Source organism: Varanus komodoensis, unplaced genomic scaffold (genome assembly GCF_004798865.1).
Source record: "Varanus komodoensis strain SLA01 unplaced genomic scaffold, ASM479886v1 scaffold49, whole genome shotgun sequence".
NCBI classification, from domain to species: domain Eukaryota; kingdom Metazoa; phylum Chordata; class Lepidosauria; order Squamata; family Varanidae; genus Varanus; species Varanus komodoensis.
Genome location: NW_025336072.1, coordinates 1872102 through 1889611, shown reverse-complemented (window position 1 = coordinate 1889611; position 17510 = coordinate 1872102). Strand labels below are relative to the sequence as shown.

Sequence of the window (17510 nt, the reverse complement as noted above, 5' to 3'; positions counted from 1 at the left end):
TCGGCATTTGTTTAAAGAGATGATGATGGTGATGATGGTGATTTTAAATCAAGCACATACACACACTACTGAATTGCTATTGCATATAAATAGTACTAGAACTATCTTTCGAATTAATAGTAATGTCTGTGAATGATCTGCTTTGCTAGTTACCCAAAGAAACACTTATAGATTTTCAGACTATTTTCTAACAAATAGTGCAATCCTGTGTATCTCTCCTTAGAGCAAATCCTCAGTGAATACACTAAGCTGGACTTCTAGTTAAGTATGTATAGTGGGGATAGGGAATCCCAGTGCTGTCCCAGGGGTACTCCATGCCCCCCAACCTTTCTATGCTATTACTTCTGATCAGAGGTATTAGCTTATTTAAAGGTAATTAACCTTTCAATATGTTGCAAAGAATCAAGCTGTTGAAAAGGTTTTGAGGCATCCCTTTTGCAGGCAGGAGAGTTGCTTACAAGACAAGAGTTGTTATTTGGGATGCTATTTGAAGTTGCTGCTCAGAGTTTCAGTCCTTTTTACTTTTGAGCAGACATGCACAATTATCATCCTTCTTAGTTCTGAATAGGCTTAAAATGGTAATACTGTATATATTGATGACTTGTGTATAAGGCAACCTGTGTATAAAATGAGGACAATATTTTGGGCTGTTTTTTTGGTGTTGGCCACATTTGACAGGTGTATAAGATACCTCCCAAGTTTCACTTTGCTATTTTTGGTTTCAAGAGTTGTCTTATATGCTTACATATACCGTAATAATATGTGGAACAAGTGACCAAGAAATATGTTTCAGAAAAATTACTGTATATATTGGCTTGTAAGGTAACTCTCATATAAGAAGAGGTCAATATTTTGTTCTGTTTTTCTGGTGTTGGGCATGTAAGATGATCCCAAATTTTTGCTTTGCTGTTTTGGGTTTCAAGGTCATCTTATATGCCAATATATATGGAAATTACATTTGACCCCACCTTCTCTTCCCTTGGTCTTGTTCACAAGACCTTTCCCATTGTGAAATTTGGCATTAGAGCTGAAAACTATTTCCTACCCTAGTGTAAAGGATTGCAGCTTAAAGTCCAGAAAAAACTTCAGTATAATTGTAGCATTTGTTGCAGTTTTCCCAAGGCGTAGAGTGGTAATACATGGCAAAACCAAACAAACACTTGAGCTAAATGAAGGGACATAGTATATTCTGGGGTTATATATATTTCTGATCACAATTCACATACAGAGGTAGATTCAGATAAATGCTGCTGTGCTCACATAATCTCTCATACTTCTGTCCTGACCATGCACAATTTTACAGCACAGCCAATATATTACCCTTCCTATTCATCAATAACCAGACTATAAAAATGAATAAAATTACTCAGAATACTGTAAATCATGTGAAATTCAATAATGCAAGTGTAAAATCATACATCTGGGAATTAAATACTTGTTTTTTTAATTGCCCAAGGGAAAAATGAGTTTGTGACTATGAGCAGCCAGTGTGACAGCTATGGTAAAAGCAACTTCTTTGTCGAGTCTGTAACCGCATAATAAAGATTGACTGACTGAGTGAAAGCAACTTCATGGAACCTTCCAATGAGTGACCCCCCCACACACACACTGAAGCAGAGGAGCAGGTGGCACCTGTGAGACCTCCACCTGTGCCATCAGTACCCCACCCTGCCAGCCACCTGCTGAGCAAGTACGGGAAGAGGCCCAACATGAGTATTGATGTTTCCACAAACAGCTGCTTCATCATGTGAAAGCAGAGGAAGATGAGGATAAAAGGTGTGATCATGCTCCCATTCTCAACATATGACAGGTATGGAATAGCTCTTCAGTTATTATTACATGAGATCTCTAGAAAGCACAGGGAGTACTAGAACATTTAGAAAAGGCCTTGATAAGTTCACATCCAGAATATGTGTCTAGTTTTGATCAAGCATTTCAAGGAGACTGAATGCATGTTTTAATTTGTTGTTGTTGTTGCTACTGTTATGTGCCATCGAGCTGTCTCCAATTTATGGCAACCTGCTAATTTTAATAGGTCTACAAGAACCATTACATGATCACAGCAATGAATAGTCTATTTGGTCAGCACAAATGTTAGATTAGTCTGTTTCACAAAGAAGGCCAAGGCATATCACTTATTCCTATGGATTTTGCTCTTGATAGGTTGAGGACTTTGGGACTGGAACCCGCCATCTATCCAAAGCCCTGATAGTAAGGGCCAGGCAGAGCAAGAAGGATACCCCAGTCAATTTTGCCTCCCATTCATTCCTTCTAGACCAGCCACTGACCCTATCTAGGGGCTTCAGGGAGAGAATGATGGTGAGGCCAAAGGAAAATTCTAGCATCACTTCTCCTCACCCCTGTCTCACTCCTTTTCCACCCTCTCCAAGCCTCCCTGAAGAGCAGTCACACTGAGCTTTCCACAGAAACTGCAAGAGGCAAAGCCTAGTGAGGAAGGACAATCAGATGTCAGAATTATTTATTCCCTTCAATATATACTCTTCAATAGCCATGCACGGCTCCCACAACGGTTTACGGAAAAACCTCTGTTTCCCTCTCCTGAAGTCATAGGAACTTCCTCAGTCTCTTAAGGGGGAAATTTGAGAGATCCACTGAAAACCCCTGTCCCCAAGGACTATCAGATTGTTCTGTGAATGTATCAGCAAATGTTAAGTTACTGAGAATAGCCTGGCTGTGGATGCAAGAATTAATGGCTAAGAAAGGGGTATTAAGAAGTTTAGCTTAGAATTCAGAAGAGTGTGTCAAATTCAACAACCTGGACAAATTATGGAAGCAAAGAATCTCACTAGGCTCTAGACACATTTAGAATAGATAACATTTGTGAAACCATTCTTTTGATATTTCAACTATAGTCCATTAAGGTCATAAAGAACTGTGTTATTCCTTCTTTTCATGTGATCTTAATTCCTTATTAGGACACTGCATGACAGCCAAAGAACACAATCCATCAGGAAGTTATCGTACATCAATCCTTTTGAAATGAATGGGAGCTGTGCTAGAGCATTCTTATGCAGCTCCCATTCAATTCAATAGAGCTTGCTTAAGATAATGTTGTCATGTTTCATAACCAAAACAACTGGCAGTTGGGGAAGCTATGCGCAATCTTCCCCCACAAGATTTGCTTGCACTCAGGGTTTAACTGACTACCATATTTAAAGTCAAAACTTTTCAAATGGGAGGAACGGTCATTAAAATGGGAGTGTAGCTTAATGTGAGCAAATTTCTGTGATGTGCTTTTTGCCCTAATAATACACCTTCATGGGGGAAAATCCTACCCTGATAGGGTTGGAGCTGGTGGTGGCTGACCAAGAAAGGGATTGCGTGGTTGTGATGGAAAGCTCATTTAAACCCAGCATGTAGCTGCTGTGAAAAAGGCAAATTTCATGTTCGCCTTATAGTTGCCTTATAGTTCATTATCACAGTATTCTTATACAAATGTATGGTGCAACCACACTAGGAATACATCTGGTTGCAGCATCTCCAAAAGCATGTTGTTGAGATAAAGTAAGTGCAAAATGATGAATGAGATGGAACAACTCCTCTAAAGGGAAGGACTGGTCAGTATCCTATGCTAACCCTTCAGCTAGGCATATTGTGCCAGAAGTAGCAAGAAGCCAATGCTTCCTGGGGCAATCCTGGAAACAAGGAAAATAGCTCATTTCTGGAAAAAGTAAGTGGAGTCCTCTTCTAATTCTGTTAATGTTTCATTCTGGAAACTAGTCTTGAAATCTGCATATATTTTGCTCCATTTACTTCCCAGCCATAAAATTTATATATATTTCCTGGTTGTTAAAAAAAAAGCAGTAATTTGACAGACTTGGAAATACACACAAATTTCATGACTGGAAAATAAATTAAGTGAAAATATTCAAAGAATTTATGGCTGGTAAACAAATAAAAGGAAACCTTGCATGACATCTCCCTTCTATTGACCTCCCAGTCATGAAATCTGAAATATTTCCCCTCCATTTTACTTCCCAGCCACAAAATCTGTGTATATTTTCCTATTTTAAAAAGTCCAAGAGGATGGAGAAAAGAGAATGCCAGCAACAGTGGAACTTGCACCTGAACACCACCCACCTGGCCCCATTCACTGTGTCCCCATCAGTCAGCTTCTTAGGGCTTTTCTATGAGCTGTCAGGGCACTTTGCTCCTTTGACAGCTGAAACTTACAAGCACATTGACCAAGCAAGAATATATATAGTGGAAAAACATAAGTGCACACTGGCACACCTTCAAAACAACTCCCCATTTTAAAAAAACTACAAAAGTACTGACACACTTACAACTCCACCAACAAACAACCATCCCAACATGATTTATTTACAGAATAGCTTAGCATGTCATGTGAACCCACCCATTTTGGTTTGGATTGCATGGATTCCTCTGTAAGGGCTTGACATATGTAAGATTTCTGATCACAGCAAAGGGTAACTAAATGAGCCTTATGTATGATATTTTTATTCTTATTTATTTACCTAATATTGTGCTGCCGCTGCTTACTTTGAGGTGAGGAAGCAGCTAGGCCCCTAACAGTAGGGTTGAACAAAACACTCTTCACACCAACAAACTCTGATATGTCAGACATGTTCCCTGAGCACTTCCCTCTTGGATATGTGGTTTGCTCCTACCTGTGCAACTAGATGCAAGAAGGGCTTTCTTTTATTTCATTTCTACCACAATACTAAGTATACATGAAACTGAATATAAATTCTAGAGGAATTCATTACATTTTCTGCCAGATGCAGGCATTTAGTATCAGGTAATATTTTATCAGTTAATTTATCTTTTACAAAAACCCAGTTTACAAATTACTTTCATTTCAATTAGAGACCACATTGCATGCCAGCTTGCTCATTTGAATTTGCCCATTTTTAAAGTTGTCTCTTAAAGCTCATCCTAGTCAAGGTCAGTTTTGTTTTGTTAGACTGATTTTAAAGTAAGGTATGTTAAAGGTACTGCTTTTAAGTACTGGTAAAAGCCTCTTTTTAAAAATGCTAGAAGATTTTGAAAGCATTAAGAGATGTAGCTATGACCTTAAAATATCTCAAAAAGAAACATATAAAATATGCAACATGGATATATGTTCTCTAGCAATTCACCTTGTTTTCTGTTGTTGAAGCAAAGAAACACATGATAGCACCTTAAAAATTACTCACTGACTCAATAAATAATGCTGCAAACTATTTGTAAGTATAGAAATGCCTGTTTCGCATGATCTCAAACAGTAAGTGAAATGTGCGTCAACTATAGTAAATATGCTTCGCAGTGTGTGGGGTGCATTCACTGGAGTAACTACTGATGGCCAACCAGACAGTTTTAGGGTGAAATCTTGTGCATTTTAGACACAAAGCATAAGATTTTAGGCTGCTTTCTCCTGCCTCAACCTGCATAGGATTGTACTCTTAAGAATATACACCTTATTTCATCCCCATCCTGGTGCCCTCCAGATGTTTTGGATTGCAGCTCCCATCAGCCCCTGCCAGCATGACCATGCGACGGTATGCTGGGAGCTGCAGTCCGAAACATGTGGGAGGCTGCCTTATCGATGTATAGAAATCAAGCGGTGCTGGGAGTGTTAGTCTAGCAGCAGGCGATAAGGGGTCAACTTTTTGTCTTGGCAGTGCTGCAATGAAGCCTCGGAAAGAAGTGCAGGACAGGATCCTGACGGGAACTCCGATCACACCAGTTGCTTCGACGATCCCCAAGCTTTCGAGGAAGGGAGAGAGCTCCCCTACTCACTGCTCCGGCAAGGACCAGGCACTGTAAGCAAAACACGGCCAGAAGCTTTCCTCTGGAGAGGGAAGGACGCTGCGAGCCACCGTCGCTACAGGGGCACCCACTTACTTTTTCACAGCTTCTATAGATCCGGGAATGGGAACTCCGCCTCCTTCGCCTCCGCTATCATAAAGCACCCCGCTGATATCTAACAGCAAACCCTCCACGCCCGCAAGGTGTTTAGCCCAATCAGCCATAACGCGGGGTAAGAGCTGCCCGCACACGCCCGCAAGGGCACGACTAGCGGCGTGCATAGTATGCCGCCACCGGATCCTGCCGCGAAGGCGTCTGGGAAATGTAGTTGTCCTTCGACAGGGAAGGCAGCGGGCGGCCTCTGCGTGCGCTCTGAGTAGCGCCTTTGCGGTTATTGACCCCGCAGGCGCTGAGCAGTCGTGCATTAGGATTGTGCTATTGCGCACACAGTGAGCACGGGGACAGCTTGGCGATGCGGCAGAGCAGCAAACGCCCCTCACCGCCGTATTCAGGTCAAGGTGTTCAGCACTGAAGGCCAAACAAGTTGTTCCAGCTGGTAAAGCACAAAATCCCGTAAGTTCCTATCCTCATCTCTGGCAGTGAAAACAGAGTAATTAATGTTAATATTGTATTTCATTTAACACTATTCATGAATCTCTTATGTTAAATGATGGACAAAAATTTGGTATAAGTTCACAAATAAATGCTGTACTGCATACAAAAGATACTCCTTCATGGATCACTGCCTTGTCGTGGCGAAGGGGCTTGCGTAGCTCAATGAAGCTATGAGCTATGCCGTGCAGAGCCACCCAAGATGGACAGGTCATAGCAGAGAGCTCTAACAAAAGGTGATCCACTGGAGAAGGAAATGGCAACCCACTCCAGTATCTTTGCCATGAAAACCCCATGGACAGCACCAAAAGGCAAAAAGATATGACACTGGAAGATGAGCCCCTCAGGTCAGAAGGTGTCCAATAGCTTGAGTGGACTCTGGGGGACGGTGGAGAACAGGAAGGCCTGGAGGAATGTTGTCCATGGGGTCGCAGTGGGTCGGACAAGACTTCGCGACTAACAACAACAACAACAAATACAGAAGATAACATGGCCTTCCTGGGAATGCTTGCTAGAAAAAGAATATCTTCAGTAGGTGCTGAAAACTCAAAAGGGGTAGTGCCAGTATAATTTGTAGTGGTTCAGAGAGTGTGCTATGATAATAAAGGTTCTAGTCCACTCTACAGATAGGCCCCAAGTTACAGATGAGTTCTGTTCCAGAGAACAGCCTTGTAATGTAATCAGATCACATGGGTAAGCCAAATGTTCATCTTGGTATATGTATACATTTTATCTTGCCATGCATATAAAACACTTAAGAAACACTTCCATAGTCACTAAAACATCTTAATAAAGTATTGTAATAATGATAATAATACAGTAATAATAAAGCAACTTACAGGTACTGAAGAGAGAGAGAATCTGTATATGTGTAGGTATATAGTATTGTGGGGGGAAAGGTTCTTAAAACAGTTTAGAACATGAGGTAATATTAACCCTAACAATTACTGATGATGATGGAGATGGACCTGGTGCTGGAGAGTCAGGGTTTGTGTTGCTCAGGTGTGGGGTGGGGGTTTGCACTGGCATCATTTTCTTGAAATAGGCTCAAGGGTTGTTCGTACTGCAATTTTCTTTTTTGCAACATAAATGGCCTTGTAGCAGCAGAAAAAGCAAAGTGGAACAATGGATCCTACACATGTCTTGAAATACAGTTGTTTGGGAATGCTCGAGCCAACACTCAGAAGGATTAATACCGTATCTGTCCGAAACTAGGCTGATGATGATGATGCATCAGCAGACATATTACATAGTTCTCTAGTGATATGTTTTGTAGTTTCAGAGATAGCCATGTCTATCTTTAATGAATTTCTATCTCTAGACAAAGCCATGACTATCTCTAGGGAACTACACGGACACTGATGATGTGTCACCAAACACATGGCAGTTTAGCCATTCATAAGTACAGGTTGTTCTTAACCTGGATGTTCATAACCTGGGGGACTATCTATATCATGGAATTTTAAAATCTTGGGTACCACCAGGAGAGTATCTCCTGATGTATCTCCTCAACCATACAGGTGAGAGATCTCCTCAGACTTCTGGCCCTAAGTTGTTTACGGCTTTGTAAACAGGTTTCAAAACTCTAAACCTGGCACAGAGCTAGTATGAAATGTTAGTGGACATAGGTTTAATATGCTGTTGATAAGCCACTCCAATTACCATCCTGGCAATAAATTGCTCTTGTTATCAAATTAACCTGTTTAGAGCCTTAAAAGCCCTACAACTCTCAGCATACCTGGATGTGGAAGAATGGTAGATCTTTTCATAATCTAACAATGTATAGGATTCCAGCTTAAATCACTAACTATGTGCTGCCCTTTCAGGTCACCCAAAATCTGCTGCCTGAGGCGACTGCTTTCCAAACCTCGTGCACTAAGATTGGACTGGCGAGTCCAGTCCTCCGAGTGGTGCTGCTCAGAGTGGGTGGGGCAGTGAGCAAGTGAGCAGCAGTGGGGCCAGCTGCCGTTGCACCCTGTCCTCCTCCTCTCCCAAAGGCAAAGGACGAGCAAGCAGACACAGTCCTGCAGTGAGACAGGACAAATGGCCTAAGATGTGCCTGGCAGCCCCGTCCTCTGCTTCCTTGCCCTTCCTCTCTCAAGATGGGTAGAGCAGTACTATGATTAGGCTCATGGGGCCCAGTCCCCGCCAATGCACTACTCAGAGGAGAAGGTGACCAAGGGGGCCACCGGTTCAGTGAAGTGTGGGCATTTTCTTTCTAAAAGGAAATGGGGTTACAAAGAGAGAACCCAAAGGACTGACCAACATTTACAAAATATGCATTTAAGGGTTTCTTTTTAAAGCACATTAACCTCAGATTCTCCAGAAGTATTGTTTGATTTGGTCAGCAATTATGCACTCAGCTTTTATAACCATGTACAATGGTGAGAGATCTCAGAAAAGATTGCTTCAATACTCCAAGCTCAAAGCGAAAGCTAGGGATCTGAAGCTAAAACATCAACCAGTTATTTTAAATCAGGGATGGTCAATGCAGTAATTGGGGGCCCAGCATCCCTTCCCCAGGACCCCTCAGGACTTCCTCTTTTTCCCACCTTCCCATCACAACCATACTTTCTCCTTCCTGAAATGTCCCCTTCCTCACTGCTTCCTCCTCTTCCTCCTCCACTGCCATACTCATCCCCCTCCCATTCAAGGTTTCTCCCACCACCTCAACTAACACTGTGCTTACCTCATCCCCCTGCCTTCAAATCTCCCCCCCCCCCGCCCCCACCATTTCCTCTTTAGGGCTGCTGAGGCGAATACAGGAGTGGAAGGATGGGATTTAGGTTTTGGGCAGGGGAAGGAAAATGTAAGTGAATTGCCAGCAGGAGGTGGGAAGTGGGGGTGCTGACTGCAGTGGCAGCTGTGAGGAGCGAAGCATGATGGGGAGGAGATTTCAGACAGGAGGAGGAGACAAGGGCAGGGGAGGGTGGCACGAGGGCCACAGACACTTTTTCAATTTCTGAAACATGCCCATGGTTCCAAGAAGGTTGCTTGACTCTGGTCTACAGGAGCTGAAATTTCTGAACATTTTTCAAAGGTAGCCCTGTATGCAGCAGATTACAGTAGTCCAAACACGTAGCCAAGCTAGGCATAACCATGCCCAGTTCAGACATTTCTAGTGACCAGCACAGTTGGGAAGTTCCTAATTCCTAATCTAGATCAAAAGCTATGAAGAAGATGCCTTGAGGCTCTGACTTCTTAGGGTTTGGGGTTTTTTTAAGTGCTCCTTGACCCTTAAATAAGGCTATTTGGCTTGACCCACTAATTTCTTTGGGACTTATTTATTTATTTATTTATTTATTAAAACATTGTTATGCCGCCCCATTCGCCGAAGCCTACAAAGCAAGATTCTTCAAAATATTCTCTAACCTCTTTTTCCCCTCCATCATTCTCCCCCCACCTCACTTTCTCTCTCGTTTCCCTTCCTTTCTTCCTTCTGCTTTCATATATATATATATGCTTATTTATTTTCAGCCCAATTCTGCAGGATTATAGAAATGAATGGTCTGAGGGGCTTGCCTATTTTTTTTCAGGGTAAGTCCTTTACCCAGACATACTTGGTTCATGTTTGAAAAGTGAAAGGCTTTCTCATAGGGAATGGCACTATCACATTTAAGGATAAGGGAATTCTATCACCAAGAAGCCCAAAGTTGCCACCTGCCTGCTGCATTGTTATACGAATATCCATGTTCCCTAGCTGCCCTACATCTATGCTATCAAGATATAAAATAATGAACTATGATAATTATAATAGGCATTCCCTACAGATGGAGGGAAAAATGAATTCTGAGAGAAGATGCATTACCCAGACTTGTGTTGTGAAGCAGAAATAAAGCCAAACCATGGAGAAAGAGAAGCACAAACGGGAAGACTGCCACAGTTCAGTGAAGGCATATCTCTGTACCTCAGCCAGGATGGATAAAAGGCAAAATAATGGGATTCAGCAGTGAAGATTCTGGACAATGACATAAATATTGTCTGTATGGGAGTAATCTCACAAACCATTATTTATCTGGCAGTACATATTAGTCTTCTCCCTGGGGTAGATTCTGCCACCATTACTCATGTTGAGAAGCACCTTACATGGCAATTTGTCCCATTGAAATGAATTACTGCTGGAGATGTATGGAGGTGTGGTTTTATTGTGGCCAAAAGTAAAGACATAAGCGCTGCAATCCTATACACACTTGCCTGGGCATAAGACCCATCTAATTCAATGGGAAGTCTGAAAAGGGATGCATAAGATTGTACTGAAAATATATACCAGAATATTCTCTGGAAGTTAGTGAGAGAATTGACTTTTGTGTCCTGCATGGTGAACATTTCAAAAAAAGTTGAATCATTGTAATTATTAATCAAAATATTGGATGACAGATAGTCAAATGTTCTATAAACTATTACATCTTTTTAAAGAATTCAGTAGAACTTCAGGCATTGCAATGCAGCAAATTACTTGTGCAGGGGCAGGGGTGCTGTCTTTTAATTTCATAATGTTCCCATATAGTTCTAATTAAGTATTCAGGAGTATCTGCTATTAGGCTTGTTTAAAAATCAAGTGTATAACAGTTTGTCTGCATTCTACTTTCAAATAGCCCCCATCCTAATATACCTGTGCTTATTTTGAACGAAAAAGACATGCCAATTGATATATAGGCCATTGCAGATATATTCTTGTGAATCTATTGTAATCATTGTTCTAGCAGACTGGGTTTTAAAACATGAAACAGATGAAGTTGCTTAAAGTATCAATTTTAGGGCTAAAGGGTCCTTTAATATTGTCAAGTTACCCAACACACACACAGAGCCTGCCTCAGTTTGTTTTGTTTTTCAACTCAGGCAGACATTAAAATTCTGTCTGAGTGCAGTCTTTAAATTGCTTTGATGCTAGGTGGGTTTCAACCCTGACCTGTCCTGACGGCAAGTGATGGCTGTTACAAGCTCTGGATCAATATTCATAGCGGGTGTCCTGGACTGATAACACTATCCAAGACAATGTTCCCTATCAGTGCGGACAGCTGAGATATTGTACCATTAGTGGCATTGTTTTAAATAACCTGATCCATTTCTGGGTCTATATAATGAATTTTACAGTTTAGATATTATCTTTAAAAAGAAGTGACTTGTAGCACTGAGGTAAATCGATGATTCCAAGACTCCTTGGTTTTTCTTGAAATAAAGTAGACTATAATTCGGACACTGTTTCTTATATATTCTTGAATTGTGGCATGCCAGTGATTGTGTTAATAAAAAGCATCTGCACTTTATCAAGGGAAAGAAACACATTCTTGTTTAAGTTTGAACATTCTTGATAAAATCTTTCATATTGTTATAAAACAGTATAGATCCACCCATTTCTTTCCATGACAAGCTAATGAGGTTTTAAGATATTTGCATAAGGTTGTAGTCTGGTGCTTTATAAACTGGGGATATCTGATTTGCAGTCCAATTAGGACTACAGCCCTATGCAAACTTACCTGGAAGTAATCCTCTATTGTATACAATGGAAACTGTGTATATGCAACACACATTAGGTTGGGTTGCACTTGTTAGATTATGTGTTACTGAATAGATACTCCTGCTTTGCAATTTATGGTGGAACTAGATGGCATACTCTGGATGGCATACTCAATCCACTTTTTTAAATGCAGTTGAACTAATTTGGCACAAACTCAAGCACATTGATTTAAGTATGTGTGGATCAAGCCATCTCTAAGATATGGCTTCAACATCATGTGGGATTAGCTAAAACAAATTAGTAATTCTGTATGTGGAGAGGCAGGCTGTTCTTGCCAGCCAGCTTAGGGGTAGAGTGCCTCCTTTGCATGCAGAAAGTCTAGTGTTTTATCCTTGGTATCTCCAGGCAGGGCTGAAAAAACCTCTCTGAAACCTTAACCTGATTCTGCATGTGAGCTTTTTATGTTCCCTCAGTGGATCTAGACTACACAGCAGCAAGTGTTATTCTGTATGCATCAAACGACCTCAAAACTTCCCAACCAATTTGTATCAATAGGTGTCATTTGGAGCAGGTTTAACAAAAGTTGTTAATCAACCTTGGAATTCAATTCCATGCCAAAGGGCTGTCAGATATTGAACAAATTGGGCCCAAGACTATGCAGACCATCAGAGACATCCAAAAAGACCATCCCTGCTTGGCTTTTCAGATTTCTGGGCAGTTCCTTCTCTCATCAGAGCATGTTTGATGGGGACACAAAGGGGTCTTTAGGAGGTATGTTCCAAAAATCCGGGACTCTCTGCCAAGGGAGACTCCTCTGATCCCTTTTCTTGTGGTATCCTGCTAGCAGTAAAGATGTTTTCATTCAGGTGGGCCTTTGGCATGTACTTTGGTCTCTTGCTGATGAAGTATTTAATTGGTCAAGTGCTATTTATTTTTATGGTTGAAGTTTAATTGTATTCTTCATTTGCTTTTATGTTATGTCTTATTTATATGTTTTTAGATAATTTGTATGTTATCATTAGCAGCTTTGAGGACCATCTGTGAGAAAAAAGCTATAAATAAAAAGGAATAGGGTTCCTATTTACATCAACCCAAGGCAATATTTACACCAGCTGCTAGTTGGACTTTTGTTATTAATATTTTTCATATTAATTGCAACATTAATTCAAAAGATACAGTAACAATATTCTGGTTTTGGTACCTGTAGCAAAGAACTGAATTAATTCATCTGAGACCTGTTGTTTTGAATAATTTCTATTAAGTCTACTATCAGCGTTCAATACCGTGTGAATGAAAATGTGCCTGAACTTAGAAGTGATGAACTTTTATACTTGGGAATTACAAGGTATGAGTTCATAGGTATGAGTGCTGCAGAGCATGACCATACATGTTGAAAGAATAGGATGATTCATCATTTTTAATCAAAGCCGTGGGACCCTAGTGCAGGTGCAGGCAATTTGTGACCCTCCTGAAGTTATGGCCTACAATTCCCATGATCCATCACCATTCACTATGCTGTCTAGGAGTGACAGGAGCCATAGTCCTCTAATGCTTTTGCTTACAAGTTGCCCATTCCTGCTCCATTGGATCGTAATTAACTGAACTCTTGAATTGTATGGTACTTCTTAATCACTGTGACATTGGCCTGTGGTCACACAGGACACCTTTACATATGCTGAACAAAGTAAATCTTAAAACAAATGTCCTAAGTAGTAGAAGATGATTTGCAATGATTAACATTTCAGAGGGCATCCTAATCTTGGATGGTGTTTGGTAAATAGCAAAAGAGAGGAGAAGAACATTTGAATGGGGAAATGTTCATTTGAAAGTCTCTTCCACCACACCAGCAGGGGATAGGAGGCCTAAAGCTGCAATTAGGCAATTTGCTCCTCCTTGCCCTATCCCTTACCTGTTAACAATATTAATTGCTAACTCATTGTTCCCTAGCAAAATGGAAGGGTAAGGGAGGGTCATTAGCTTCCCAGAGCTATTTCCAGATGGAATAGGTAGGTTTTGAAAGCCTTATTATTATTTTTTCCTTAAAAATGGCTAGGCATGAGCTGCTTGTCCAACTTTATACACTGTATGCTGATGGGAAAGTGCAAGCACCAGTTCCTAAAGTGCCCCACCAGGTCACTGGAGTGCTTTGAAATCTCTTGCTTCCTTTCAAAAACTGGTTGTCTCAGCCCCACATAGTTCTTTGAACTAGAAAGCATGTTTGCAAACATTGATTATACTGCTAGGTAATCACAATTTGGTTTGCTAAGAAAGGACAAACCATGGCTAAGGAAACCTAGGGGGACACTAACCCCCCCCCCCAAATCCATACCACCACCATCTCAGAAATAAGAAGTGGTCCTAGTTTGTACCCTAAGATCCATCAGGTGCAAAATCATGAACAATTACTATAGCATAGTTACAATTTAACAAACTTTAACTGTGTCTTACTATATGAAATCAGATGACTCAATAATGCTTATGGAATAAATTTATCCTACTTTTCAATGATTATTTGTGGGGATTCTTTTCTACATTAACAATTAGAATTATGTGTTGTGCCTGAGAAGGGCCCCTTTAATTGGCATATTGTAAAAGAACTATTAGTGGAGAGCACTGGCACCATATTATGAACATCAGGACTTTTTAAGGATTTTTGGTAAGTCTACCCTGATCAAAATGGCCTTGATTTGTCATGTCAGGATAAAATATCAAGCTAAATATAGATATTGCATGACCTTTCGCAGATCACCTGAATGGAGCTTCAACCACAGGCTGAGAATCACTTGCCAATTTTGCCAGAGTTCTGGGAGATGAGAGTTCTTTCCAAAGCTGCTACACATTTCACCCTCCAAGGAAGCCTTGGTTTTCCATGCACAAAACACAAATCCTCACAACCTCAGGCTGTGAGTTCAGGGCTGAAATCCCATGTATATTTACCTGAACAGTAAGTTTGTTCAGTTCAGGGGTACTTACTTCTGAGCAGATAAACATTGGATTGTAAGTTTGCAGTCCTATGCATGCTTGCCTTGAAGGAAACCCAATATACAAAGGATTAGACTGTCAAGGAGATCTAAATTGGAAATATTGTGAAATGTCAGAATAATTCCTGGTTATCTAATCCAAAACAGTATTGTTTTGAGAATGTGCATGTTGTCTGCTTTTTCTAGAATTTAAAATTGGGATTTTATATTTATTTTAAATATAAAATATGTATTTTTCTGAATCTTTAAAGGTTTAAAATGTCAATCCATAGAGTATGAAAAGAGGAAAGATGAGCTATGCTTTCAAAAGCCAGAACTTGTTCATGGTAAAAAAAAATATTTAATTCATTTACTCTTTCCCAAACCATGCAGACATCCATATTTTTAAAAACTGTGAAGTTGAGGAAATTCTTGGTCAGAAAAAGCAATGAAAAATGCCCTGGGGTATTTAATTTTAATTCTGTAAGAAAGGACAGTAGTTGTATTTATTGAGGATATGATAGGATAAGATATACTAGAATACACATTTTAAGCTGCATCATTATACCCATGCTGACTGGGGAATTGTACAATGGGAATTGTAGTCTAATACATCTGGATAGGGAAGAGTAGATGTGAGAAAAGTTCCTTTGGACTTACTTCTCAGTAGACACTCATAGGCCCTTCCAGTGGAAGCTTTGCAACCGGTTATTATGTTAGGGTTGCTACTACGGTTAGGGAGGAGTTGAGGAACTTTGGTGCTTCTCGTCCATCTGCCGAGATAATGTGCCTGGCTTCTTGGGGTATTATGCACTCGAAGAATTGCATATTAGGTGGTAGGGGCACCATCTGCTGCTCTCCATCAGCAGTTAATGATCCCATCCTGTGCTGGCTGGCGAATCATGGGAATTGTAAAGGATTTTTTCCTTTCTAAATAAGCATAGGGGTGTGCTGGAGCCGGGGGTCAGACTAGATGGCACGGAAGACCCCTTCTGACTCACTCTGTTTCTATGTCTTGGGCTGGCCTTGGATACAGGGGAATTCTAGCTTTCCAAAAGCAATCTAGGAAGGAGCACAATTTCTATGTACAGAGAATACATGTGTATAGGAAAGGCACTGTTTTATTTATGTATTATTAAAAGCATTTCTGTCCTGCAGTACACCAGAGTCTCAGGATGGAGGTACAAGAATAAAGCAGAGCATCAAGAACAAATACCAAATAAAAACCCATTTTTAAAACAATGTCAGATCTTAAAATATTGGGAAAATAAAAACGGTTTGTTTACATAATTGAGCTTGTGCAGCATTATTTTGCTCTCATATAGCTAAATGTATAGCCATAATTACTCACACAGTGATGGGACGGAAGACTGAGGCTTTCAAGAGGTATAATATGTGTTGTACATTGTTCACTTGAGACATTTGCTTCATGCATGCCTGTACTGTCCTTCTGCCAAGGCACTCATAGCAGGTGACCACTGTTAAATACTGAAGCAAACAAGCATTGCCAGAAACAGACAGAAGCATCAGAACACCATCCTCACAGGCCAAGGGAAGGTCCTCAAAGGAACTGATGGCACAAATTGCCAGCCTAGTTTTCTCCTCTCTGTTTTCCTTCAGAAGGGAAGGCTGCTCTCAGTGCCAGCTCCACATTTTGGCAGCACCCTGAACAAGGCACCCTAGATGCCCCCTCCCTCAGTCTGCTGTTGGGCCTCCTCTCAGTCACCCTGGCCACTGGTTGCTGGCATGGCAGGCAGAGAGCCAGCGAGTGGCTTCCTCTGCTCCCCCTTCGTGGGGCCACCATGGGCTAGGCCAGAGCAAGAGGAGGGTGCCCAGGCAGCTTGCAGTGGGAGGGAGCTTTTGGAGGCACATGAGCCCTCAGCAGGTGCTCACCTGATCTAACTTTGATGTAGGCCCTGGCTATAATCCCCTACATAGTTCCCTGGGAGTAATCCCCATTGAATTTACTTCTGAGTAGACATGTATAGGAGTCTACACACGCTTCAAGGGTGAGGATGTAAAGAGTGTGTCTGAAGCTTACAGCAGAACTGCAGATAGAACACTTCAGAAGGTCCCAACACGAAGCAACCTGGTCGTCTGGATCATCATTCACCCCAAGGGGAAGAAGTGGAAGCCACCCTTCTTGCTCTACTAATCGTATATCCGTTGCAGTAGTAGCAGTCCTTCACCGTGGAATGAGGCGCATTGAACTCGGAGTAGACGTGCATAGGACTGAGCTCTGGGAACGTGTTTCATTGTCCCCCTTCACCCTATTGCAGGAAGGGGAGGGGCACGGCTGCAGTCTTGAAGCTGAACAGGCGTTTCCAGCCCTTCTGCTCTTCACGTGTTGGATGGGCAGGCAGATAATAATAATAGTAATAATAATACACCGAAGGAAGGGGCCAGTGGCACGAAGCTAGAGCCCCTTTCTTGCAGTCGCAGCCCCCTTCTCTTGTCAAGCCTGGATCCTCCTCCTCCCCACGCCCACCCCCGGCGGAGAATCCCCTTCTTTCTGGACGAGCATCTCCGAAGTCGCCGCTAGTAGCATCCGAGGGAGACCCTCCCGCTGCCTCTTATGGACAGCCGCCTCCCGCGGGGATCACGCAGCGCCGCGCCTTCCAAGGAGCAGTGCTGCCTCTCACCTGGCCGCGCATTTGCCAGCAACCCTGGGCCACCATCGCAGGTCCGCCCCGAGCTCGAAGTGGGGA

The 17510-nt window shown here is 41.7% G+C and overlaps 1 protein-coding gene across 6 annotated transcripts in view; it reads right to left on the bottom strand.

Moving 5' to 3' along the window:
- LOC123031144 (phospholysine phosphohistidine inorganic pyrophosphate phosphatase) overlaps window positions 1-6016 on the bottom strand; it is a 168031-nt gene extending 162015 nt beyond the window's left edge. For 5 of the 6 annotated variants that reach the window (XM_044445684.1, XM_044445686.1, XM_044445689.1 and 2 more), the window contains exon 1: window positions 5869-6016. In XM_044445684.1, coding sequence (XP_044301619.1) covers window positions 5869-5996 — 128 coding nt within the window. In that variant the 5' untranslated portion in view covers window positions 5997-6016. The remainder of the gene's footprint in view (window positions 1-5868) is intronic. The other variant, XM_044445690.1, reaches the window with a different exon arrangement.
- Between the last annotated feature and the right edge of the window lie 11494 nt (window positions 6017-17510).